Genomic DNA, 26,230 nt, shown 5'->3' on the forward strand with positions numbered 1-26,230 from the left:
GCTCTGCTAACACTAAAAAAAAAAAAAATAGCGTAGCGGAGCAAAATCCGGATGGTACCCAGGCTATATTGAAAATCCAGCTTTACTGCCTAAAAATCACTTTTGGTGCCTATTAAACTACACTGTAAGTCAGTCAAAGCAGTTAAATTAAACTGATTGGAATAAAATAAACAACATAAATTACTAGACATAGTGTGCAGAATCCTCAGGTCCCATAATGCCGTGCTTCTCCTGCTTCTGAACTACCATGATGCTTTTCTTCAGCTGGGTCTCATATTGCTGTTCCCGTGACATGAAGTTCAAGTCTTCATGCTGGAAGTCAGGGTCATTCAGGGCAAGGGACTCTGGGAAACAAAGCCAGAAACTGATAAACAACAATTCAGAAACATCAGGCCTCCATATTAAGAAAAATACATGTACGTCATGTTTCTTGTATAAGAAGTCGAAAATCAATCATTAATCAAATCTAGTACTTATATGTATCAATTACTTGATTGTTTTAGCATTATATTGTAAATAAATGTGCAATGTATGAAATGTGCAATGCGTGCAATACTATACAGAATATATACTATACAGAGGGCACATTTTCAGCCTTTGGCTGCTTGTTTTGATTGATTGATTGTGTAATCACCTTTTGCAATCAGCTTTTTTATCATACACTTGGGAAACAACACTAGCTGTCAAAAACAATACCTCCATTCTTCATGGAGGTAATTAGAGTTAGAAAGGCAAGGGGTGTTGGCATTTAATACTAGTAAACCAGACCCCAAACCTCTGCTTGGAGCCACAGACCTCCATAGCACGCACTGAGGTCAACGTCCTACAGCACATTCTTGTCAGTAAACCTTAGTAGTAAGTCGCACGAGGAATTTTCCAGTAAGGAGAATGGTAATGGACCAAGATATATTCTTTTTCCTTACTAGTATTTCCTGCGAGCATAGCTGTCGATAGCCACGTAACCTTGGTAATTAATAGCCCCCATAAGAACACGCCTACAAGGTTTTACAACTTAAGCCAACAACTCGACTCGCCAACATTACAAGACGAATTTCTCAAAAGCAACTTACGATACAGACATAAACAACTTTTACCGAGTTTCCTCTTCCTTTTAACTCTGTCAGGACCTCCGTACAGAAGGTTAACGATCTTTTCGGGGTCGAAACTAGCCCCGTCTCTCTCTTTCTTCAAGTCAGGATTCATTTTGGCAGCCTTCTGCTGGGGTCAGGGCAGTCGTGTGAAAGGTCACTGCTCTGTTGCGCCCTCTTGCGGAATTTATGAGAACTTTTTATGTCTAACTCAAAGGCAATCTCCAAGCAGATCATACGGTGGTACGGCAGTATCCATTGGCCTCGTATGGACACTCCTCTGGTCCATGGATACTGCCTTGCTACCGTATGATCTGCTTGGAGATTAACTAAAAGCTACATTCCTAAATTTTGTGTATGTATTACCTAGAAAACATTGTTTTTCCCGCATTAACCTTCTTGCTGCTGCCTAGTACCACAAAAATTGTTGCCAAAGGGCTACCTTAAGCTTGGTAGGCTAAAAGTTAAACCTCAAATTCTAAATGACTAAATCTATATCTTATCTTAGCATTTATCTGTATTTATACAATGTAACCAGATACAAATATACTAAAAACTAGAGTTCCCCAATCTCATACCTTCGCCAAATGATGTTAATCTTTATGACTGACAAATTATAGATTGGATTATTCCCCCCTGATTTAAGAAATAGGAACCTAATTTTCATGAATTATATCATTTTATCATAATCTCAACCAAAAAAACAGTCTTATATTAACAAACAATGCATTCTAGTATTTCCTAATAAATTATGCAAATGAGGTCCTGATTTGAATAAATTATGTTTAATGATGTTCACCTCAATTTAACTTTCAAATACCACAAGAATGAAATTCCAGGCAGTTATCATTACATAATTATAAAATTTTCTCATTAATTATGCAAATTAGGTCATTACTAACATAATCAATATCTTCCTGTTTTTCTCTCGTTGTAAATTACCAATGTCACAAGCTTTAATTGTCCTATCATGGAATGCAGCTGATTTATAGAATTTCCCCATAAATTATGCAAATTATATCCATATTTGTATAATTGTTACATAATTATATGAAGGATCACGTAAGCTACCTACATACCAAAAATCACGACGATCCGTGAACCGGTTCTTGAGTTATCCCCTTTTGAATATTTTCAAGAATATATGGCTGCAGTTCCAGAGCAAGCCGCTAGGGGGCCTAAACTCACATCACTTCTTCCCCAGCACAAGAGCTACCTACCATCTAAATTTCATCACCATAGCATGTCTAGATCATGAGATATCAAAACCGGAAGTTCAGCTGCAGTACCATTTTGAGGTCTCATCAAGACCTACCCACCTACCAAGTATCAAGACAATCCATCAAGGCCTTCTCAAGTTATCGTGTTGACAGACAGACAGACACACACACACACACACACACACACACACACACATACACGAACGCCCCTGAAAACATAACCTTCTTGGCGAAGGTAAAAATCCACATCCATTCCACAAACAAATGAATAGAAAGCCATGAACTTGAGGAAAGGTTTATTTTTAACCATGGCGCCTTTAATACATTTCTTCAACAATCAGTGTTGCCTAAAACCCCATGCTGCTCACAGACATAATCAGAGAAGGGGTGTCATTGGGAGTAACCTAAACATGTTAAACATGGTTTCTATCTAACATTACTAGTATTCTACATAAACAATAAATAAAGCATGGTAGAACTGTAAAACACATGAAGATTACCTACAATTTGTTTATCTCCTAGCAGAAGTTTTGGCGGAAAAGTTTGAGATTATTGGACAGTGAGTGAGTGAGTTGGTCTTCTCTGATATCTGAGCTTTAACTGTAAGTAGCTGGAAAACCTCAGGCTCTTCCACCTAATATCTGCTTGGAGACTACCCCGGTACCAAGCTGGCCAACTTCCCATTTGTTTCACTAGGTAAAAATTTGACTCAATTTTGTTTCAGCTAACTTGAGAGCACAGTGAGACTTAAAACTGGTACAGTCTGATGTCCTTTCCCAAAAATAAAACTTCTCTTTGAAATTTGACGTTTTCCTGTAACTGAATGCACTTTGGTGGCAAAATATGTGAAAACAAACTCACACACATCTTTCAGTACTTGTAGAATACATGGCATTCTTTCTATCTCTGAGACTACTTGAACCAGTGACATTTAGATTGACCTAAAACAGAACACAATGTTCGAAACATGTTGCATATAATCAAAAACTATAGATAGTTCAGTGCAGAGCTTAAATGCTATGGCTTGAAATGAGGAGAGTCAAAATCCACCAGTACAGATTTAGCCTACAGGATGATGCCAGTTACGTATAATGATACACAATGAAGTATGTTTTGCTAGCATGATTTGCATATGATTTGCATACGATTTGCATATTCCCCTATAACCTCTGTAGATATCAGTAGTACAGTTGACACAATTTTCAGTTATCATCAATCTTTTTTTCTGACATTTTGTGAAGCGATAATCTCCTTAACAGTGGGAAAACTGAAAAAGCTTAAAATTCAATCATATTTTTTAGCTTTTAACATTTCAATGCTCAATGCAAGGGACTGCATAAAAACATGTGCAATTCTATCAGTACAGAAACTGTATTGTTTCAAAGCCAGTTAGTCAAGACATGCTGAGGATAATATATTCACCTTACACTAGCTTCCCTAACACCCTGTTGTTTGCTAGTGAATGAATGTTTGTAACCAAAACTCCCCCTTAAAGTGTCTTCAATAGTATGGCCCATTGCACAGAAAAATATAGACTTTATTTGTGAAGGTTCCATGTCGGTGAGCTGGAGGGGTGAAAGCCCAGAGGTACTGCATGACGGCCTGGAGGGGAAGAAAGAAATCAAGATTACATCATTGTGAACTGAAGGTATGGTGGCGGCCAATTTGTGAACGATAGGTGCTAGCCCCAACTTCAAACGGCTGGCAGCGCTGTAAACTACGATGTACTAATGAACTAAGTGTAGAAATCCATTTTCAGACAAAACATGCATGGCATAATGACAAATTTTAGCAAACTTCTTGTGTCCCTTTAATTTTGTTTCTGTACCTTATTAGTTTGTTGTGTTTTTTAGCACTTTATTATTGTTATTAAGACTCTATGATTGTACTTAAGTTAGTTCCTTTTATCATATTATGTATGGTTTGTTCAGCTTTGAAAACTGCCAAAATGGTGACATGCTGACCCTGGATAAATAAATGAAATAAAATAAAATGAAATAAGCCACAGGAACATCTGTGTGAGATCAAATAAGTCACAGTGACACATTCATCCCGTCAGCAGAACAGACTTTAAAATCTGGATTTTACCTGTTTTATGCTGCAACGTTCTTGATCTCTTCCGGCATGGGAGCCTTGGGATGTTTGCTCTCAAAGTGCTGTTTGTAGGTTTTAGGATCCGGCATCTGAGTCTGGGGAAATAATTTTTGTTTTAATTAAATAATTGTTAAAATGTGCACTAAGTTTTTGTCATGAATACAGCCATGTCAAAGTTTTCCTCCCTGCCCTGTGCTTTTATGATGTCTGTTTGCTATATCTTCACCTTAGAATGACCGAGAATAGAGGAAATAAATCGTAGCCTAAACAGCAAAAAGATCTGTCAAGCTAAAAATTTCTTAGCCAACATTCTTGCTAGCAATGAATAGTCGTCATAAAAAGTCCTCGTACTTTGCAGACCACACACTGGTAGATGAGAGCCTTTCCAGGGGTCAGAGTGACTGGTCGAAAGTTCTCGGTGAGAGCTCTTTATTGTGTTTGGATCTTTAGTTTTAACTTTAAACATGTGACTACCAACACAGGTGAACTTTCATGAGTCATAAACATACTTTGCACACCACACACTGGTAGATGAGAGCCTTTCCAGCTGCTGACTTCTGGTCGTGTCCCTGAGCTTTCTTCATCTTGGCCTGTTTCTCTGCATTCTTCTTCTGAGACTGGATTTTCTGGTGACCACGAGCCATGACTGCAGGGAAGACTGGACAGACTAGGGAAGATAAAATAATCATAAATGGTTTATTGGTCAAACATTATGTGCAATTGCAGCCTTTATTGCGCTGAATTGATGCAGGGTTTACAATCACATAATACACATGATGCGACAGCGTATAACATATCTGCTCCAAACACTTTTTGTTGAACTGTCACAAGGGTCTGTACGGCTGCCACCAGGTGACCTCAATATGACTTTCCCCAACCGAAGTTAGGTACCCATTCACACCTGGGTGGAGTGGGGAATGCACTGAACTGGAACATAGCAGATAAAAAAAATCAGTTTTTTTTTTAAACAGGGAAATACTAGTAAGGGGGCTGCTCCCTCATATCAATTTTTAGATTAAACCCTAAGTGGCTACATACACAACATTAAGTCTTTCTCAAAATGTCAAAGATCTTTTTCCAGTGTGAATATAAAACAAAACATTGTAACAATGCATGCTAGCATTACAAAACTGTGTTACTCTTTTAAAAATTTAATTTGCTCCCTCACAATGCTAGTGATCTGCTCCTGAATTCTGAACACGGACAAGTATTGGAGAATCAGCCAATATTTGATGAAACTACAATACACACATCACTCTGAACTCAATTCTTGTCTCGAATGTTCTGTAAACTTATGTAGAACGTTAGAACAAATTATTATATCATTTGTTTCTCAGTAAGATTTCAAAGCTTTCACAGTTTGAGTAAATTATAACCAAGGACATAACCGTTCACATAAATTGTCCCTAGGCCCAATGACCGTTCGACGAAGGCTAAAAGAATTCTGAACACGGACAAAGAATCTGCAAGAAACACCACACAAATATCGTTTGGTGACTCATAATGCCCCACCATATTGAAATGTAAACGTAGGCACATTTTTTTCTTGTCGTTGGTTCCGGATTGAACAGTTATAGATCTAAAGTGGCGAGTAAGGATTTATGCTGGCATGAAAACATCCTGTCCTTTCCCACAAATCGAGAAAGAGATGAACTTTTTGTTACAAGTTTGTCAGAACTCGATGGTGAAACTTTTGCTTCTATCATCATCATGAATGCCGAAAAAAATTTACAACCAACTCGAGACGAGCAAAAAAATCCAGCGAATTTTCATCTTTGTTCGACGTTTTGGCGTCTCAAAATACCGCAAAAAGCCTTTTCTTGGTCAACGAATGTTAAATGTGCCTTTAGAATTCAATGGGTAATACAATAAAATCGTTTTGTTGATGTAAAGTCGAGAAAATCGGGAACTTTTGGAGCAAAAATGAGCAAAACTGACTCACCAACAGGGAACACGCTCCGACCGGAAGTAACTTAAAGGTCAGAGGTCATGCTATCCCGTCAAGCATCAGTTCGTTTACAAGCGCCATCATCTCTTCTAGCGATTTAAAATGGTATTGCAGTTTGTGTGCGTTCAACGCAAGAGGCTAGGTACCTAATATATTACTGCAAAATTTAACTTATATTTTTCAATCGTAGGTTTGGAATCTCAGATATCTTGTTTTTCATATGAGTAACGTTATAAAAAACAACAAAAGAGTCAAATTTGTCTCCCATGGAAGTACTTTATTACCACCCTCAACTTTATTGCTATAACAAACATGTATCAAAGTTGTAATGCATTTCAAATTTTGGTAAGGTTTGATAACAATATATAGAGACTTTATAGATTTGAAGAAATTGGATTCAGTTTTTTTCATGTTTTTTTTGTACTTCAGGTAAATATTGCATTTAAAAGCCCCGGCATGGACATACAAGAAATTTCATTGTCAGTGAAAATGAATGAATGGCCATTATCAATATAATAGTAACTGTCATCTCAAAATACACAAATAAATAATCTTAGTGCCTTGAGATACAAAGAGGAGGAATGGGAATTCAACAAAAGATCATCAAATAATGATTTTAAAAAATTGTATGTTGACATTTGATGTCAGAAATTTTTGTTTCTCTTTTTTGGCTTATTCATAAATTCTTACACCTTAATTCTCCTCCTGGCAAGAGTTTACAAATAAAATTCTTTCCTGACATAACACTTTATTTTTTCATTTTTTTTCATGGTAATATAATTCTCTCATACAGTGATAACACCCATTTTAAAGAAATATTCAACCCTTATCATTTTTTTTATCTATTTATTTTTATATTTATCAATTCTCACAATTTCACCTTGTCTGATATCCTGAGGTTTGGAACTTATCATAAGCTTACTTCAGGCATCACCATTTTTTTCCCCATCCATTCATGTCTTTAATAATTGAAAGTTTATTGCAAATAATAATATTTAATAATCTGTGTACGACCTGCTTAGTTAGTATCAATTTATTATTAGAACCAAAATAAAAATAAACTATGCATTATGATCGTGGGCTACATAGCCATAAGTCCTTGGATCTACATTTCCTTCCTCATTCACAACCAGTCTCTCCCTATCTTCGTCAGATGGTACGGTCCGCTTCCCTTCGGTGTGGTTTTTAGCCCATGGTTGGACTGTACCATCTCCCATGATGAGGTAGGTTATGGTGCCGAAAGCGTTGATTGCTGCTGTGATGTAGAACACGACCTGCCATTGATGCTTGCGAGTTATCCAAGTTTTCTGAAGGAAAAAAAAGTCGTAACCAGTAAGTTGTATGTTTATTGACAAATAGACCACCCACCCACCCATCCATCCATCCATCCATCCATCCATCCATCCATCCATCCATCCATCCATCCATCCATCCATCCATCCATCCATCCATCCATCCATCCATCCATCCCAGTTACTTCAAATCTTTTAACTCTGTCAGTTTAAGACAACATCATATGATACCTTGCACAGTCGTATATTTTTGGTTTAATGTAATTGTTTGTTATGTACAAACAAACAAACAAACAAACAAACATATCTTGGAAGTTCATCTGTGTTGGTAGAAGTCATTATGAAAAAAGTTTGAACTGCAATTTCCAACACAAGAAATGCAACCTATGATCCACTGCTCACGGAGCCACGTGTGTTATCTGCGTGACGTCACGGAAGCGGTGAATTGCTCAATCCTTTGACAATGACTGGAGTTGTACAGTCGAAAATTTGGGTAAGTCTTGTGTTGGAAATTGCAGTTCAAACTTGTTTCATAACAAACAAGTCTCCTTACAGCATTTTGTGTGAGCAGTCCGACCACAGCTGGCCCAGCGAAGCCAGGAATGGTGGCGGCAGAGTTGGAGATTCCCATCAGCACACCTGCATACCTGAAGGAGGGGGAAAGGTTACAACTTGTTCTGCTGCTTTGTTCTAATAATGAGATTCTTTAAGACTACATGACACCAATAACAATAAAAGTCCAAATACAATAATTTCAGTTTTGGTCCCTTTTAACCCAATATCCAGTTTGCAAAAGGTGATCCATTGGTTTCTACCAGTCCCACACACATAGGGGTGATATTTGACCCAAATCCATGTTCACTTTCTAGGGGCCTGATCAGTGGAAGGGCTACTGGAGGCACGCTTTACTAATAGGCTCTTTTACTGACCAATTGCAGCAATGTAAAGCCCCTGTCTCACATTCACAAACTTCATTCCTGAACACCAGCTGAACAGGTTGGCTGGTGTTCGGGAGTACTCTGACCAGATTTAGGCCCCGCCTACCTCTTGTATATGACTTTGTGTTAAATTGGAGTTAACTTTGATCCCTGAACACCCCCTACCTTGGAGCGATGTCCAGATGATTGACATTGAAGTTGATTGAACCCTGACATGCAGAGTCCCCCCATCGCTACCGACAGCGTCAGGAACACGATACTGATAGTCTTAAATTAGAGGTGTTGCCCATCATATCAAGCTTCTTGGGGCCTGACCAGTAAAAGGGCTACTAGAGGCATGATTTAGCTACACATACAGTAATAGGCTCTTTTTTATAACCTACCTGAGAACCTAGCTGAGGCAGGTGGGAAAGAGCTTCAGCAGCCTTGAAAAAAACCTGCCCCAACCACGATAGACTGGACACCAGGTTAGCTCTTTTACTCACCAATTGCAACAATGTAAGCTATATTTTCACCCCCCCCCCTTACCTTGGAGCGATGTCCAGATGATTGACATTAAACCCTGACATACAGAGTCCTCCCATCGCCACAGACAGCGTCAGGAACACAATGGCCAGGACCTGCTGACTACAGTTCACGTAACCCGTGGCAACCATGAAAATGCCAGGCAACACCAGACCTGGAGGGAGGGGAGACATAGCAGTTTATTATATGTTTACCATTGCAGAAGGAAAACATTATTGTTTTGCTCTGTTTCTTCTTCCTCTTCCTCTTTTTCTCCAAACACATAAGGTCAATGACCTGAGCCAGACGTCTGTCACCATGGTAACTAGTGTTGGGTTACATCATGTTGCAATTTTATAGCAGGAGGGATTTAGACTCCTGTCTGACTATACTAGTATATATGAATGTGTTTGAGTAAGAATTGACAGTCGAAAGCTCTTAAAGTGAGAGAACTTTTTTGTGTTCAATGGATCTAAAGTTTCAACTTTAAACATGTTACTACCAACACAGATGAATTTTCATGATAGATAGATTGCTTGTCTTACCAGAGCAGTTGAAGACCTTCCTGACTGCTGTGGTGCTGAGAATCTTGTTCTCCCGGAGAAAGTCGGCCAGCTGACCACCAGATATGATGACCAGCCAGATACACAGGTATGGTACTGCAGACAGGAACCCTGCCTGGATAGCAGGGAAAACATGACGTGTCAATATTGTTGTAACAGTGGGCTTCAAGCTACATCAACTGACCAGTCCATACCGATGCAGACCTTTTAGCCTCGCGATTAGTGCATTGGGTTTTCAAGTTGGTAGCAACGCTGGTTCGAATCCTCAGAGCCAGGAGACTGTATACTACTGACAATCTTTGTGTTTCAACTGTTCCCACACCGGGAATCAAACCCAGGCTTGGTGATGAGGGCGCCAAATCCGAACCAGTAGACCAGTAGACCCTTTGAGTTCCAGTGTTTCTCCTTTGTTTATTCAAGGAAAAAAATGCAGTAAGATGCAATCCTGTGTGTTTGACATCAAGAAACCTACACAAAACAATAGACAAGATGAAGGGTTGTATATGTATAATCTTCACTAGTATAGGTTAGGTGACCTGACATAAGGCCTAGGAACAACAGTTGTGTCTCCTGTTACCCAACCAATCCTACAGCAGTCATGAGAATGTAGTTTTTGATCATGTAGTAAAATAAGCCTTATCAGCCCATATCAAACTATACTTTATAAACCCACCTGTGTGAGATCAAACAGTAGAATCTCCTTCATGTACATGTATGTAGGCATGTCGGTAAGGAGAATGTAAGTTATTGATCATGTACTAAACTATACTTTATAAACCCACCTGTGTAAGATCAAACAGTAGAATCTCCTTCATGTACGTCGGCAGGTCGGTGAGAAGTGTGTAGAAGCCCCAGTTGTTACTGAAGTGAGACAGAACAATCGCCCAGACTGGTGCAGAGGTCGCGAAGGTCAGCCATGGGATAGATGCATTCTGGGAAGGCATAAAAAATGGGTTAACACAACTGAAGAAGGTCAACATATTTCACTGAAAATTTTATCTCAATGTAGGTTTCAACCATGCTCACTAACGTTGTGGACACACAATTTTTTGTTGTGACAAAACTAGAAATCATTGTTAAAATTAGAGGGAGTTTAACTGTATAACGCTGAACAATGACTATTTCCTGAGAGGGGTGAAAGGGGCTACATGTATTTACATCAAGGCCCACCACCCTTCACTCAACCGCAATGGGGGCCAACATCGTTTACCAGATACCTTTGACCCAGTGTTGACGTCACACTTCAAAGAAGCCACGTGACAAGCTTCACTGGGTCAGTCTACTGAGGAAGACCAGAGTGACTGGTCGAAAGCTCTAGGTGAGAATTATATAAATCTTCTTTGTGTTGGATCAAAAGTTCAAACTTAACATACCTTCCCTGTAGTTGTGCCCTCCCTCCTGAGCTCCCCCTGGATGTACTCCCGCTCGATGTATGATATCCGCGGGTGTTCCTCAGGAGAGTTGTGAACCATCAACATCCAGATCACAAACCACAAACACCCCAGGGCACCTGGGAGGAGTAGGAAGTATAACCTTATACTATATGAATAAATGAATGAACTTTATTGCTTGACGATTGTACATGGTACAATGTGTGGCAGTAAGACCAGAGTGATTGGTTGGAAGCTCTAGGTGAGAGCAATTCTTTGTCTTGGATCGAAAGTTTTAAATCTAAACAAGAACACTCACTCACTCACTCACTCACTCACTCACTCACTCACTCACTCACTCACTCACTCACTCACTCACTCACTCACTCACTCACTCACTCGTCACTTGGTAGCCTGCCATTTGCCTCTATCCTGTGGGTTAACGTTATGTACGTTATGGTTTATATAGGTTTAGTCTTACCGAATGCGTAGAAGACAGAGGGCCAGCCAAAGTGGTCACACAGCAGACCTGAGATGGGCAGAGAGAACACTGTGCCCAGATGGGAACCTGGAACACACACAGAACAGGTGGTGAACTTTAAATTTGCTCAGTTTCCCGGTGCAATGCAAACAGTTTATCTCTTATTTCTGTGAATAACTTGACCATTTTGGGTGACGAGGTGGTCTTGTGGGTTCTGATAGAAACTACAGTTCTGATAGAAACCACAAGACCAAAGATTTTGGGTTCGAATCCCTAACAGGAGTTGAGTGGGGAAATAGGTCTGAACTTCCTTTTCCCAAGGGCACAACAATTGGGCCTGCCAGGCTATAGGGATTCGAACCAAGAACCTTCAGAGTCAACAACCCTCACCACAAGACCACCTTGCCACGTCAGACAGGTAAAATGTCCAACTCACCTGAGTACGTGATAGTGATGAGTTTACTCCTCTCTATGGGTGGAGCCCAGCCCTTCCACATGGCATGCATGGCTGGGAACGTAACACCCTGCAGCGAGAGGGGAAAGGATGAAATAATAAGTATGATATATAATTTATACATAGCCAACATTAGCCTCAAGATCTGTCACCAGGTTTTTCTTTTCTTGGGTAGATGGCAATCAGATCAGTGTTCTAGCTGGTGTCTGTCTTTCCGTCATTTGACAGAATTTTCCTGCTCTTGACAGACAAAAATTGCTATCTGAAATTTCTGAATCCTCACTACTACAGAGAAGCCTGATTCTGCATTGTCATAGTCTACCTGAAGACATGATTCTGTAATTCACTTTGTGTTCACGGTTGCAAAATTTCACGGTCTGATAAAAATCAAGGTGTTCACAGAACTATATGTCCACGGTGGCAACAGGTGCAGGAAAAAGAAAGTCAGCGACTGATATGTTAGCGGTCATGATAAGTTTGCAGTACAGAAGTGACTGTGAAAACCGTCAACATAAATGTACAGTGAATAAATCAGTAATTACAGTAATCTTAAAATTAAGAAGACCACCAACCTCTCCGAGTCCCTGAATGACTCTAACGGCGATGAAGAGGTACTTGTCGGCCCTGGCAGCGACTGGTGTGACCAGCGTGAACAGAGCCGTACACAGGATCCCCAGCCCAAACACTGACTTTCCACCATATCTACCTGTGGAACAGGTTATGTGAATTAGCTTACTGTGATTGTGAAACTGTGCCACTGTGAAACTTACTAGCAAACCATGAGCTATACAAGAATATAGTCAATAACAATACGGCAAAGGAGTTGGATTTTGCAAAGGCACAGTATGTTCTACTGACATGCTCCTACATGTATGAACTACTTGCCAGCCTTTCGTAGTACACCATGTACCAGCAGTCAGAATATACTTGCACCTGTGCAAAATCCAGACTTTTCAGTTTTTCTTTTGGATGTTTGCATTGGAATTTTGCCCTTTGCAACCGATGATATATTTTCCGACATATTACATTTGAAAACTTATAGGAGGGATGTCATCCCTAACTATGCAAATACAATAGCTGTAATGCTAAAGTGCTATGCACAAAAAATTATGGGTTTTGCACCCGTACAGTTCTACTGATATGCTACGTATATATACTACACATATTTGTGTCGTCAGTGAAGGTTACGCATCCAGTAATAAAATACCCACAAAAAAAATTTGGAAATGGTCAGACATTTCAGACAAAAGGTAGTGGATGCTACCTGAAATGTCTGACCATTTCCGAAATCATGTCCAGTTGCTTGAACAACTGTTTTTTTGGTGTGTGTACTATTTCTGCCCTTTGACTTACCTGCGAGCCAGCCTCCAGGTATCTGTGTGAAGATGTAGCCGTAGAAAAATGCCCCCAGGATGATGCTCTGTTCACCTGGACTCCAGGGAAACTCTCCAGGCTGGGGGAGGGGTGGAACACAAAGACAAGTTTATCAGTCTTACCCATTATAAACAGCCATACTGCTCTGCCTAACACTTTGGTCACCAAGTGGTCAGGCTACACCATGCAGTTTAAACTAGAAAGGTAACATTTGCAAAGCAAATGCATAATGTTACCTTCGCATATGGTTTGCTCTGTTAATTCTTACTCAAACAAATATATGGTCAAACAGGAGTCTAAATCCCTCCTGTCATAAAATTGCAACATGATGTAACCCAACACCAGTTACCATGGTGACAGATGTCTGGTTCAGGTCATTGACCTTACTTGTTTGGAACCAAAGATTAGAAGAAGAAGAAGAATTTCAAAGAAGAAGAGGAAGAAACTGAGCAAAAACAATATAAATAATGTTCTTCTTCCGTAAACATACATTTTTAAATATGTACCTTATCTTGTCCGGTGGTGTTGGTATTCGGCACGCAGTCCTCGGAGCCGTTCAGCGCGGCCTTCTGGGTGTGGTTCACCATGGCAACCATCGCCACGCTCAGATTGACCCTCATCCCGTACGCCGTGAAGAACCCAAACGAGCCAAGGACTGCCAGGAGGTAACGGGCGGAGGTCCATACTGGTACTAGGTCAGGAGAATGTACGAAACTGTGTTATTTTATTACTGTAAGACAAGAGATAGGAGTAACTCGAAGGTTGACCCTCATCCCGTACGCCGTTAAGAACCCGAACGAACCGAGGACGACCAGGAGGTAACGGGCGGAGGTCCATACTGGGACTAGGTCAGAAAAAAAGTATCAAAATGTCAAGGTTTTTTGTCGATTACCGTTGTAACACAAGAGATAGGAGTAACTCAAAGGTTCACCCTCATCCCGTACGCCGTGAAGAACCCGAACGAACCGAGGACGGCCAGGAAGTAACGGGTGGGCGTCCATACCGGCACTAGGTCAGGAATACAATATTTTACTGACTATTGAGAGAGCCAGGGTAAAAAGTTGGTTTCCAATTCAAGTCATAATTATTTCCTCCCTGCTGCCTAACACATAACCAATGCGAATTTGGTGCCAAACTGCTAACTTGGCAGGCTGTTTGTTGACACTACCTTCGTCGTAGTTTGTTCTTCTGCATATATTTGTGTTAAAGTTGTTATATCTTACATAATTATTGTTTATATAACGTTAGAATAACGTTACATCTCAACTCAAATCATATAGGAAAGCACCTCTGTGTCAAGGTTTCAACATCATACGTTTGAGTTACATATAATTACTTCTCTCATGTTTTTCAAACTTTCTGACTCATATAAGTCTGTTGGACACTGTCCAAATTATTTCCTCGCTTAGCGCCCCCCTCCCCACTTCACTTCCGGGATCCGTCGTCTGCTCCAGAAATAACACTCGCAACGCGCCAAGTTTATAAATTTGGCAACCGACGCTTCCTGCAACTTCAACTCTTATCCCGGCCCGGAGAGGATGCTTCTCACCTTTCTCTTCAAACTTTTTTGACCGGTGACCTGGCGAGCTTGCGTCGTCCATCTGTCTTTTCTCATGTGACGTCCCGGGTCTTGTGACCGCTGAAATGGCGACTGCAGTTCTCAACAAAGTCGGCAGGTAGCGCATCTGACTGGGGCGTCAAACGGGTAGCCTCCGTTTATCTCCAAGCAGATCCTAGGGTGGCAAAAGACAGTATCAAATTGTTCAGGCAGTATCCAGTCGCCAGAGAGGGCCAATACGCCACCCAAATGTAAGAATCACCTAAGTAACAATTACGATACTGTGAATCTAGGAATGCGAGTTCAGTTACGAAAAGAGTGTCTACTATATACCTCCATGACTATACTAGTATTATGTAACAATTTATATTCTTGGAATTATTGAAAAAGTGTCCTAAGTAGTTACTAGGCAGATATGGTAAGGCACAGGCAAGTCACCATGGCATGAAATTTATTAGTACATCTTCGTGGCATGCGGGAATTGGTCTATAAGATTAAGTAATTGATGACTGATAGCGTTATGAGGCATTGACAAGACTTTGATGGTTTTACCGTTGAGAACCGAGCATATGTTACCAAGGACGCCGAACTCCGGTAGTCAAGTGGGCAACAACCGCCTTAAGTCGAGTAAAACTTCAAATATAAGTGCTCTTGAAATATAAGTGGTGTTATTTCCTCACGAAATGTATTGACCTTTATAATTAATGGTGGCCCGGGTTATATACTAGTACTTCAGATTACTAGTATTATATTCTTAAGGAAGTTTATTATACTATAATGATGCAAATATGTAGTTGATAAGCTAAGTGTTTATTTAGTTGATAAGCTAAGTGTTTACCTATCGTCCATTGTATCAAAGCATAAGATGGATTTGCTCCGATCAAACTACCGTCATAAAGTCAGGGACCGGCTGGTACAGTATCCTAGAGTGCAAAGATTTAGATGGTAGATAAAAGCGTTGAAGACATCGAATGCAATTTCAGGGCGGTAAAGCTGAAACTATTCTTTAAGAGGACTTTGTTCTTGATACAAAATGTACATTTTCATCATCATTTCATACTTGAGGCTTATCGCTTGTTTAGAGGCTATTTCATTCTACGTTTGAAATACTAAGTAGCCCCCAAACAAGCTATGTGATTCTATATTGCAACGTTAACCGAAGATTGATTTGCGTGACCTAAACACTCCATAAAACAGTTACCCAAGCAACTGGATATGATTTTGGAAACGGTCAGACGTTTCAGCTAGGTAGCATCCACTACCATTCGTCAGTGACACTAAAGAACTTGTGCAGACAGGAGGCAGGTTTGTATTCATGAACTATAGTGTCACTGACGAAAGTAGTGGATACTACCTGAAACATCTGACCGTTTCCAAAATCATATCCAGTTGCTTCAGTAATTGTTTTTGGCGCATCTTATCACCTGGATGTCTAACCTTCACCGACGTAAACACCCATTGCATAACTGTAATCACCCAATTATAAAACAATCAACCTCTCATCCAGATATAGAACACCCCTGATCCTTAAAGTGCCATAAAGTCAGAAGTGTTCAGGTCCTCAGACCGCTCGCTGCCGGTACAGGAGTACTCACATCTGCTCCTGTTCTCAGGCAAGTCCTAAAACATCGGGAGAGAGTTTTTATAATGCGAAGGTCACAGCCTAACAGTTTATCTCCAAGCAGATGTTACGATACAATGTCCAGGCTGTGCATGATGTACAAATGACTAATACTAGTAAACTGGTGGACGTACCAGCCACTAAGTATCTGATACCAGCCCAGAAAAGAACAAGAAACAGTCATGCCTTCAAATATCAGAGTTATCGACCAAGAATTGAGGTATTCAAAAACTCGTATTTCCCAAGAACTATCGTAGACTGGAACTCGTTTGGTCAAGCACAGTTGGGGCATCGTCACTAGAAAGCTTTAAACAACTCCTGCAATTAAATCTGCAAAGATTGAGTGTAACAAGTCGTTCGGTGTGATATAGATAGCTGCCGCCGCGCCGCGTGCCTGCGAAGCTGGTGTGTTACGCCGAATAGCGTTTATTCCGGTTATACAGATACAGATTGTAATGCTTTCTGGCTGTCTTGTCTCTTTGATGTCGCTGACGGAAAAAGTTGTTTGTAAACACTGCACCACACACGTCACGGGACCGACCCTCAAGATTATCTCAATCAAACATCATCATAATTACCGCCTTACAACTCAAGTGTCCAGTTCCTTTTCAAGTCTCCTTGAAAAACATCTTGAAACAGGATGTCATAAAAATCTTCAAAATTATCAGTAATTATAAGTAATTCATCAAAATTTCTTAACGGGGATATTATGTAAGGATTGCCCCCAAACCCTATATAAGCGCGCCCTGGTCCAGCTTACGGTACTTTCTGCCATCGAGTGTTGTACACGACTTTGGAAAGCGACAGGCATCATGCAGGTTTTCGTGGCTCTTGCGGCATTGCTGGCTGTGGCCAATGGTGAGTAACACAAACCTTATATTACTAGTTAGTGCTTATAAACCTGCATTTCCCCTGCAGTCTCTTAGGTGACACTGACGAAAGGTAGTGGATGCTACCTGAATCGTCTGACCCTTTCCAAAATCATGTCCAGTTGCTCGAGTAACTGTTTATTTTGGCGTATCTTATTACCTGGATGTCTTACCTTTACCGACGTTATATTACTAGTTATTGTAAAACGTGTTAAAGCGAGTAAATGTGTTTGCGTGCTTGGAAACCCGATTTTCCGAAGCAAATACTCAAGTCATTTATCTACATAGTGAGTTGAAACTACACTGTCCAAGTGTAAATTGACCATTATGGAGCAAAAATTCCCAAAATTCTGACAGACAGAGAAAACCTCCATTTTTCATGGAGGTAGCAACGCTAACGATAACCTGAAACTCAGCGTATCCTGCCCACTTTTGTCGCTGCAGGATGCGGCCAGCAGGCCATCCAGCCCCGCACCATGGGGATGACTCGGGTGGTGAACGGGGAGGACGCAGCGGCTCACAGCTGGCCGTGGCAGGTAAGGGCCCTTCCCTAATCTCCAACCAGATCCTAGGGTCTCAAAAATAGAGAGAGTATCAAATTGGCCAGGCAGTATCCAATTGGCCAGAGAGGGACCATGAGCGACAAAAAACTGGCCATATGTAAAAACCTAACTATCATTCCCCCACAACCTCTGCTTGGAGAGTACTCTTCCCGTCCTCCACTCAATGATTGTGAGTAAGTCGTGCCCTTCCCGTCCTCCAGGCCTTTGTCGGCGGAGGACCTTGTCGTAAACAAGGTCCTCCGAGGTCGGGAGTTGGTCGGCGAGTTGTCTGCTAGTCGCTAGTCGACAAAACGTTTTGTAAAATTAGCCTGGAGTCTAGAAATCCAACAAGTGGTTGCGAATAAAAGACAATTTACTCTTCAATCATTGACAAACCAGGTAAAAACATTTACGGGACTAAGGCCCTTTTCACACCAGGATAAAATTGTTCAGATCGCGCAAGCCGAATCGATCCACTTTAATCCGGATTCAATCGGGTTTGAAACTGGATCAAAGCGAATCTATTTGGCTTCTATTGGCCTGCCTCTGATGTTATTCATATAATCTGTGCTTTTGTTTCAGGCTTCGCTTCAAACCTCCTCCAGCTTCCACTACTGTGGCGGCGTTCTCATCAGCGACCAATGGGTTCTATCTGCCGCTCATTGCTACCAGTCCGAGTAAGTTTCATTTTATCTATCTGGTTGTGTACAAGAAAACTCCTGTATCCTATACTTAATCAGCCTGATGAAACTATTTTCGGATGCAGCTAGCAGTGTTATGCAGTCAGGCTAGATGGTAACGATGATTGTCGATGAGTTAAGAGTCTCTTTTTACACAACCAAGTCTTTTATTCAGCCGACGTTTCGGTGACCGTCTGTCACCTTCCTCAGGGCAATTCTGACTAGTTCACATTGCACTACAGCACAGGTGTCGCTGCTATAGATGCATTCCCAAACGTACAATACATGTATTTACATATCTACACAAATGCGTGCGTGGTTGCAGGGAACTGCATTTACAATGCGGTCCCAAACGTACAGGAGTTGGATATATATACACAAACGACGGCTGAATAAAAGACTTGGTTGTGTAAAAAGAGTCTCTTTACTAGTCAGTGTCTTACCAACCTGATGAAACTATTCACGGATGATTGCTGATATCTCCTGTACTTTGAACCGGCAGCTACTCGACCCACAGCGTGATTCTGGGTGAGCACGACCGCAGCCGCGGCACTGAGGACATTCAGGTCATCCCCATCGAGCAGGAGATCGTGCACGAGCGCTACAGCTCCAGGGTAAGTTCATTCCTTCTGTGCTTTGTTCTGTTTTGTTTGTTTGTTTGATTGTTTGTTTGTTACCCTCCATGAAAATGGTGGAAACTGTATTCAGTCTGGATTTTTTGTGTATATCTCAAGATCCGTCAGGTAGAATGGGATGATATTTGGCCGGTGGGTAGTGGATTGTGTAGGTCGACTTTGGGCCCCTGGCGATTGACCTTGGTATTGCAGTAGGCATATTTAAAGATATCTTTGGCGCTGGACGGTCTGTGGACATGAAGTGGCATATAGTTGTAGAGATAAGGGTTTAATGGTATAAAGTTGGACCTCCTAGCTGTTCGTTGTGGACCTGCAGGCTTGTTCAATTTCAAGTGGCTATCTGGCTAACGATCTCAATAACCGCTGGATGCATTATGATTATCTTTCTAGTTCTTATCCTCCAATTTTTTGTGTTTTGACTATGGAACGGCTAGGCCTTTGTTTCGACGCATTGGACTCTTATGATGTTATGTTTACTGTATGTTGTCCTCCTGTTTTACTATATGTAACAATGTCTTGTCCTGTAACATGCTGGGCACCTTCCACAAAAAGCTATTGCAGGGCCACCCAGCCGTCCTGAGATGAAACAGACAAATAAATAAATCCTAATTTTTATTCCACCAGACCATCGAGAATGACATAATGGCAAATGTTACTTTTCTAGTTCTTATTCTAATTGCTATTCTCCAAAATTTCCAAAAACATTTGCCTTCGAGAATGAAATCATGGCAAATGTTACCTTTCTGGTTCTTATATCCTCATTCTAATACGTTATTTTCCAAAATTTCCAAAAACAGACCATCGAGAATGACATCATGTTGGTGAAGCTGTCCCGCCCCGCGAGTCTGGGTGATCACGTGAGCGTGGCGTGCCTGCCTGACCAGGGCGAGACGCACCATGAAGTGGCCGAGACCTGCTGGATCACCGGCTGGGGCCGTCTCAGCGGAAACGGTAAGTACTTTACTTTTCTATCATGAAAGTTCATCTGTGTTGGTAGTTACAGGTCTAAAGTTAAACCTTTTGGTCCAACACAAAAAAATTCTCTCACCTAGAGCTTTCGACCAGTCACTCTGGTCTTCCTCAGTAGACTGACCCAGTGAGGCTTGTCACGTGGCCTTTGACCCAGTGGTATTTTGTCATACAGATCACGCCCGTAGCCACGATTTTGCTTGGGGGGTTCTTCCTGCTGGCCAACGAGCGCTTTTGTCGCGATCTTCCCCCCGTCATGCTCCCCGAAAAATATGAAAATTGAACCTTCTGAAATGGCTTTTTTCTGCGTTAATTTTTTTAGAGGATTTCAAAGGACAAATCAGAGACAAATAGAATTCCAGTCCCGCTGGTGATACAAATCAGTCCATCTTTGAAAAAAAAATCTTGGACCTTTAGATGAAAAGTGGACCTTTGAGCGTCTGTGTCTGTATGGGTTGGGGTGGGGGGTCTTCCGAACCCCCCCTGGGTACGGGCATGCAGATACTAGTACATGTCACTAACCCCCGTCTCCCCGTTGTTCAGAGGATGCCGCCCAGGTCCTGCAGCAGGCTAACCTCCCCCTGAGGAGCGACACTCAGTGCAGCTCGTCCTGGGGAAGGAACTACGACTCCACCAGCATGCTGTGCGCCGGTCTGAACGGCTCAGGCGGATGCATGGTAAGGTCTTGCCAATGTCGTGCGATCACAACCTGTTGTTGGGATATTGTTGGGATAGTCTTGCATGTGTGTCTTGGAAAATGCAGTTGTCTCGTCACGGAAAAGATTGTCTTAGATCCATGTCGGTCGCCTAAGTGTTTTTTCCACACCTTTCTTAATTGTTTCATCTATAGGGTGACTCCGGTGGCCCGTACGTAAGATGCAAAATTAAGCACGCGTCGCCATTGTGTTTTTTTTACACCTTTCTTGTTTCATCTATAGGATGACATACTAATATTAATCATGCAAACAATGTTCTTAATTTGCATATTCAACCAAACGTCGCCATGCTGTTTTTTAACACCTTTCTTGTTCCATCTATAGGGTGACTCCGGCGGCCCATACGTAACTTGCATAATCAACTAAACATCGCTGATTTTTAAAACATTTCTTGTTTCATCTACAGGGTGACACATTCATCATGCAAACAATGTTCTTAATTTGCATGCTCAACCAGACGTCGCCATGCTGTTTTTTTAATACCTTTCTTGTTTTATTTACAGGGTGACTGGTGGTCCGTTCGTCTGTGAGCGGAACGGCGCCTATGACGTGTCCTTAATTTGAATAATTGACCACACGTCGCCTAGGTGTTTTTTTTAAACCTTTCTTGTTCCATCTATAGGGAGACTCCGGCGGCCCATACGTAGCCTTTCATGCAAACAATGTTCTTAATATGCATGCTCAACCAAACGTCGCCATGCTGTTTTTTTCACACTTTTCTTGTTTCCTTTACTAGGGTGACTCCGGCGGTCCATACGTAATTTGCATAATGAAGCACGCGTCGCCATGGTGTTTTTTTAACGCCTTTCTTGTTTCCTTTACCAGGGTGACTCCGGTGGTCCTTTCGTCTGTGAGAGGAACGGCGCCTATGACATCGTCGGTCTGGTCTCCTGGGGCTCCAGCTCCTGCAGTACCTCCTACCCGACAGTCTTTGCGCGTGTCGCCGCCTACAAGGACTGGATCCAGCAGAGAACCGGGCTGACCTTCTAATTGGTCGTCTGAAGCCGCCTCCTGGGTCTCCATTGGTCAAATTCAAAACCACCACAACCAATCAGTGTTTAGATGATTGGACAGTTCTTGTCTGACCGAGACCCAGGTCTTGAACGGCGTTGTCTGCGTTTCGCTCAATAAAGCGAATGAACAATCTGACAAAAAACGTGTCTGTGACTTCCATGTCTCACTTAGTTTGTTACCTTCGATAAAACAGATGTATTGTGTATGTGTGTATGTGTGTGTGTGTGTGTTTGCTTGTGTGTCTGTACAGTTGAGTGACTGCACGTAGGTACAGAGAATCACCTATAACTAAACAGAACACAAAAGGTCAGGCACAGGAAGTTACATCTAAGTCCCAAAAGCTCGAAACCTGCAGATACTCTTGAAGTTGTGTTGCATTTGGAAAATGCATAGAAAAAAAAACTTGTAGAAAAGAGAATCCACAATCATATGGTAAAAAAATAAGAAATTCACAAAACTCTATATGAAATACTAGTATCAGATTTCCGACCAGGGACAGTGAACACATATCAAAGTCAGAATTAGTTTGGTGCATTTACCTCGATGAAGGTTAGACAGCCAGGTAATTAGATACACCAAAAACAGTTTAATAAACCTGAAATTCTCCTGAAGTCTCTTAGTGTCACTGACGAAAGGTAGTGGATGCTACCTGAAACGTCTGACCTTTTCCAAAATAACAAAAATTATATCCAGTTGCTTAAGTAAATGTTTTCGGCGAAGTTTAGTCTATTCTCTAAGATATATCGTTCTCATGGCACTAGATATTATGAGGGACAGAAAAAGAGAGAGAGAGTAAATGTGTTTGTGTGACTGTGTGTTTGGGTGTGTGCTTGTCAAGGACGAGACGGACTCTGTTTCGGTTAATTTGCTCATAAGCTTTATTGAATAAATGACACTGGGTGCTATATTGTTAAAACACTGATGATTGGTCAATAGAAAAGATATTGGACTAAGGCTTCATGAAGGAGGTTGAGATTCAACCAATGAGGAAGCCGCAGACGATTTCAGTTGAGCGTCATGATCTGTTCTATCCAATCACGGAAGGCCGCCACGCGCGCGAAGCCTGTCGGGTAGAAAGGGTCGCACGTACGCTCCCCAAACGACACCAGGCCGATGACGTCATACCCACCGGCCGAGTTCTCGCACACGAGCGGGCCGCCAGAGTCACCCTAGATGGAATACGACATATCAGGAGTACGAAGGCCCACAACGACACATCTTCCACAGCCGTGTATGGCAGGTATAGCCCTTGTGTGTCAGGGCCGCGGAAGAGGTGTAAGGCAGTGTCGTTGTGGGCCTTCGTACAAGAGGTTGCCTAACTGTATGATCATGCTGATGGAATAATGCCAACCCTACGTGGAATACTACATAAGGAAAGCGCTGCACGTGGCAAGAATAGGTTATCGGATAGTTTTTCAGTACTAAGGAGAGGGACAAAATTGCGTAAAAGGGGTACTTTGAAGCACGCGTAAGGGTTCAAGTTTTTCAGACCTATGCTAGCCTGGTATCCAGTCTGATCGTGATCGGGGCCGCAAGAGCTCTGTCCCGGCCGCCTCACATAGGTTTCCCGGTGTGTATTTCACGAGAGATTGATTAGCCCTCCCCAAGCATACTGTCTCTTATTAGCGTAACACTCCTACCGGGACGGCCTGTTGCACTGAAGGCACAACCTGCCTGAACACCCCAACACCCCCAATCACGTAAGACTGGATACCAGGCTAAAGGTCTGGTCAAATATCGAATTTTAGTCAGTGTAGATTGCTTACTAATAGTAAGCAATAACTTGTTAGTAACAAGAAAGAAACAAACAAACCATGCATCCGCCCTTGTCCGCGGCGCCAGCACAGATCATACAGGCCGGGTTGAAGACCGGTCCCCACAGGCTGCCGCAGTCCCCGTCACTGATCAGAGACAGTTCCGCCTGCTGCAGCACGACTGCTAGGCCGTCTGAACAACATGGGGAGGGAAAACATATTGTTTTTGCTCTGTTCTTCTCCAAAAAAATAAGGTCAATGACCTGAACCAAGACCAGTTACAATGGTGACAGATCGACATCTGTGTTCACACACACACACACACACACACACACACACACGCGCGCGCGCGACGCGCGACGCGACACGCACACACACACACACACACGCACACACACACACACACACACAGAAAGACGAAGAGACAAAGAAAAATTAGTAGAGAGAGAGAGAGAGGGAGAGAGAGAAAGAAAGACAGAGAGGGAGGAAGAGACCTTAAGCTTTGGGTAAAGTTAAGGTTACTAGTATACTTACCGCCTGCGTTGGTCCCGTTCAGCCCCCAGCCTGTAATCCAGCACGGTCCGCTAGGGGTCTCTCCCTGCTCCGGCAGACACACGGCGCTCACCGTGTCACCAAGGACGGCCGACGTGCGCAGCTTCAGCAGCATGACGTCATTTTGGATAGTCTGAAATGAGTACCTAGCTTCGGTTAGGGACGTTCATTTGGATAGGACCTGTAATACGGACGTGAATGCATTACCTCGACTCGGAACCAAGAGGTCCCGGGTTCGAGTCCTGATATGCCACCGATCCTTGGTAAAGGCACTTTACACGACTTTTCTCACTTCACTCAAGTGAAAATGAGTATTGTCCTGTCCTGTATTTGTCCTGTACGTTGGTGGCGGCATGATATAAGTTGAAATAGCTTTAGTGTGCCGTCACCATGTCCAGTCATGAAATGTTGGAATTTAAAAAAATGCATCACCTGGAAGTCGTACAGCTCGTGACGAAACGCGTACTCAATCTCGCGTTCCTGGACGGCCTCGGTGTCTCCGGTACGGTCGTGTTCGCCCAGGATAACCTTGTGGGTCTCAAAGCTGGAAAACACCGGGACCATTATTATCATTCACTGCAATCAGTCAGTGACATTAGAGAGTTGTCAGAAAAGCCTTATAAACCTCATATAAACTCAGATCTATAAACCTTCTTTTCTGAAAACTCTCTAGTGTGACCGACGAAAGGTAGTGGATGCTACCTGAAACGTCTGACCGTTTCCAAAATCATTTGCTTGAGTAACTGTTTTGTGGCGTATCTTATTACCTTATTGCCTTCACCGACGCATCACGCTGTATTGATTAAAAAAAAAACTCACTCTGATCTCAGGCAGTGCCCCGCTGTCAGTACCCAGTCTTCGTGAACCAGCACGCCGCCGCAGTAGTGGGCGTTGTCCGCTGTCTGCAGGGAAACCTGCATGGAAAAAAGTAGTATAGTTAAAGCTGCATTATGTAACTTACATTTAAGACGACCCCAAAAGTCAATTTTCTTGTCATTTTATCTAGGTGGCTTGCTGGCAAACTGGACCCTATTTGGTCAGCCCGGCCAGTTACATTCCTTTTTAGGCCGATTTCTACTGTTTATTCCACCTGCAAAGGAGCCTGTTGGAGTCTAGAGCTGACCTACTTGCCATGGCAAATTGGACCCTCTATGGCCGACTAACTCCCCCGGCCAGTTACATTTGTTTCTAGACCGTTTTCTACCATTTATTCAGCCTGCAAACAGTCTGTTGTACTACTAGACTAGAGATGCCCTACCTGCCACGGCCAGCTGTGCGGAGCGGCGTCCTCCCCGCCAACCACCCGGGTCATCCCCGTAGTGCGGGCCGGGTAGGTCGGCACGCCACATCCTGCATGGCGGAGCAAGACATAATGATGAAGACTTGGCAAGAGCATGTAGAAAGACAAATGTACTCCCGTACCCCTTTTGAGCCTGTATTGTAGCCTCCACCAGGTCTTTCTACGGGCCCTCTTCTTCCGCTAATGTCTAGCTCCCGATGTGTCGGCAATGATTGGTAGATAGGCGAAAAATAAGCGTAAATCGAGAAAATTATGTATATGTCACAAATTCTTTCTCTATGTGATCTCCACAAACGCACACGTTTGGCAGTTTGATAAATTAACAAGTTAATTCTTAATTGATAAAGGATGCTATTACTAACCATCAGCAGTAGCCAGCAGCACCAAAAAAGCCCAGAAAAACTTCATGTTTGTCGCGCTTGAAGTGCAACGGTGAGTAAGCAAGAAATGGACGAAAATGTCCTTATCTTCAGTTGCGTTCCTTTATATACATGTATAAGGGCTCTTATGATATTCACATTTGATTTATTGCCATCTTTAGTATTGTATTTTATTATAAGTGTGACAGTTTTAAGATTTTTATTGTTAAAATTTACTATTAATCACTTGAGGTAAAGCCTGCAGTCATATAGTTTATCTTTGACTAACTAAAAAAAATTTACGTGAGAAATGTTCAATGTTGTCAATTTTTCCT

The 26,230-nt window shown here is 42.1% G+C and overlaps 4 protein-coding genes and 1 long non-coding RNA gene across 5 annotated transcripts in view; 1 reads left to right on the forward strand and 4 right to left on the reverse strand.

The window, feature by feature from the left end:
• The window catches only part of LOC109473090 (peroxisomal acyl-coenzyme A oxidase 1-like), a 10,049-nt gene extending 8,811 nt beyond the window's left edge, over positions 1–1,238 (reverse strand). The window contains exons 1-2 of the mRNA XM_019773000.1: positions 1,095–1,238; positions 185–344 (exon numbers count right to left, since the gene is read on the reverse strand). Coding sequence (XP_019628559.1) covers positions 185–344; positions 1,095–1,203 — 269 coding nt within the window. The 5' untranslated portion in view covers positions 1,204–1,238. The remainder of the gene's footprint in view (positions 1–184; positions 345–1,094) is intronic.
• A 1,349-nt stretch (positions 1,239–2,587) lies between these two features.
• Positions 2,588–6,384, reverse strand: LOC109473126. Its single transcript, XR_002140398.1, has 4 exons — positions 6,345–6,384; positions 4,912–5,069; positions 4,397–4,497; positions 2,588–3,910 (listed from the first exon to the last, which is right to left on the reverse strand). It is a non-coding gene; the product is annotated as an uncharacterized LOC109473126 (long non-coding RNA).
• A 233-nt stretch (positions 6,385–6,617) lies between these two features.
• Positions 6,618–14,009, reverse strand: LOC109473098 (sialin-like; the record flags this gene model as incomplete). The annotated part of the gene is made up of 11 exons (XM_019773008.1): positions 6,618–7,657; positions 8,196–8,289; positions 9,109–9,259; positions 9,630–9,762; positions 10,430–10,579; positions 11,021–11,157; positions 11,499–11,585; positions 11,935–12,022; positions 12,525–12,658; positions 13,306–13,405; positions 13,833–14,009. Coding segments are annotated over 11 exons (1,497 nt in total), but the record flags the coding sequence as incomplete, so codon positions are not given.
• Positions 14,010–17,285: 3,276 nt separating this feature from the next.
• Positions 17,286–22,062, forward strand: LOC109473121 (chymotrypsin B-like). The gene is made up of 7 exons (XM_019773028.1): positions 17,286–17,363; positions 17,819–17,910; positions 18,499–18,593; positions 19,099–19,210; positions 20,029–20,182; positions 20,744–20,877; positions 21,742–22,062. Exons 1-7 carry the CDS (start codon positions 17,318–17,320, stop codon positions 21,904–21,906), a joined length of 798 nt encoding a protein of 265 aa, XP_019628587.1. The 5' UTR covers positions 17,286–17,317; the 3' UTR covers positions 21,907–22,062.
• Positions 22,063–22,748: 686 nt separating this feature from the next.
• Positions 22,749–25,583, reverse strand: LOC109473066 (chymotrypsin A-like). Its single transcript, XM_019772973.1, has 6 exons — positions 25,495–25,583; positions 25,056–25,150; positions 24,669–24,780; positions 24,219–24,369; positions 23,744–23,877; positions 22,749–23,099 (listed from the first exon to the last, which is right to left on the reverse strand). Exons 1-6 carry the CDS (start codon positions 25,546–25,548, stop codon positions 22,935–22,937), a joined length of 711 nt encoding a protein of 236 aa, XP_019628532.1. The 5' UTR covers positions 25,549–25,583; the 3' UTR covers positions 22,749–22,934.
• Between the last annotated feature and the right edge of the window lie 647 nt (positions 25,584–26,230).

The sequence above is a fragment of the Branchiostoma belcheri genome, unplaced genomic scaffold (assembly GCF_001625305.1).
Source record: "Branchiostoma belcheri isolate BF01 breed outbred unplaced genomic scaffold, Haploidv18h27 scaffold29, whole genome shotgun sequence".
Taxonomy (NCBI): Eukaryota; Metazoa; Chordata; class Leptocardii; order Amphioxiformes; family Branchiostomatidae; genus Branchiostoma; species Branchiostoma belcheri.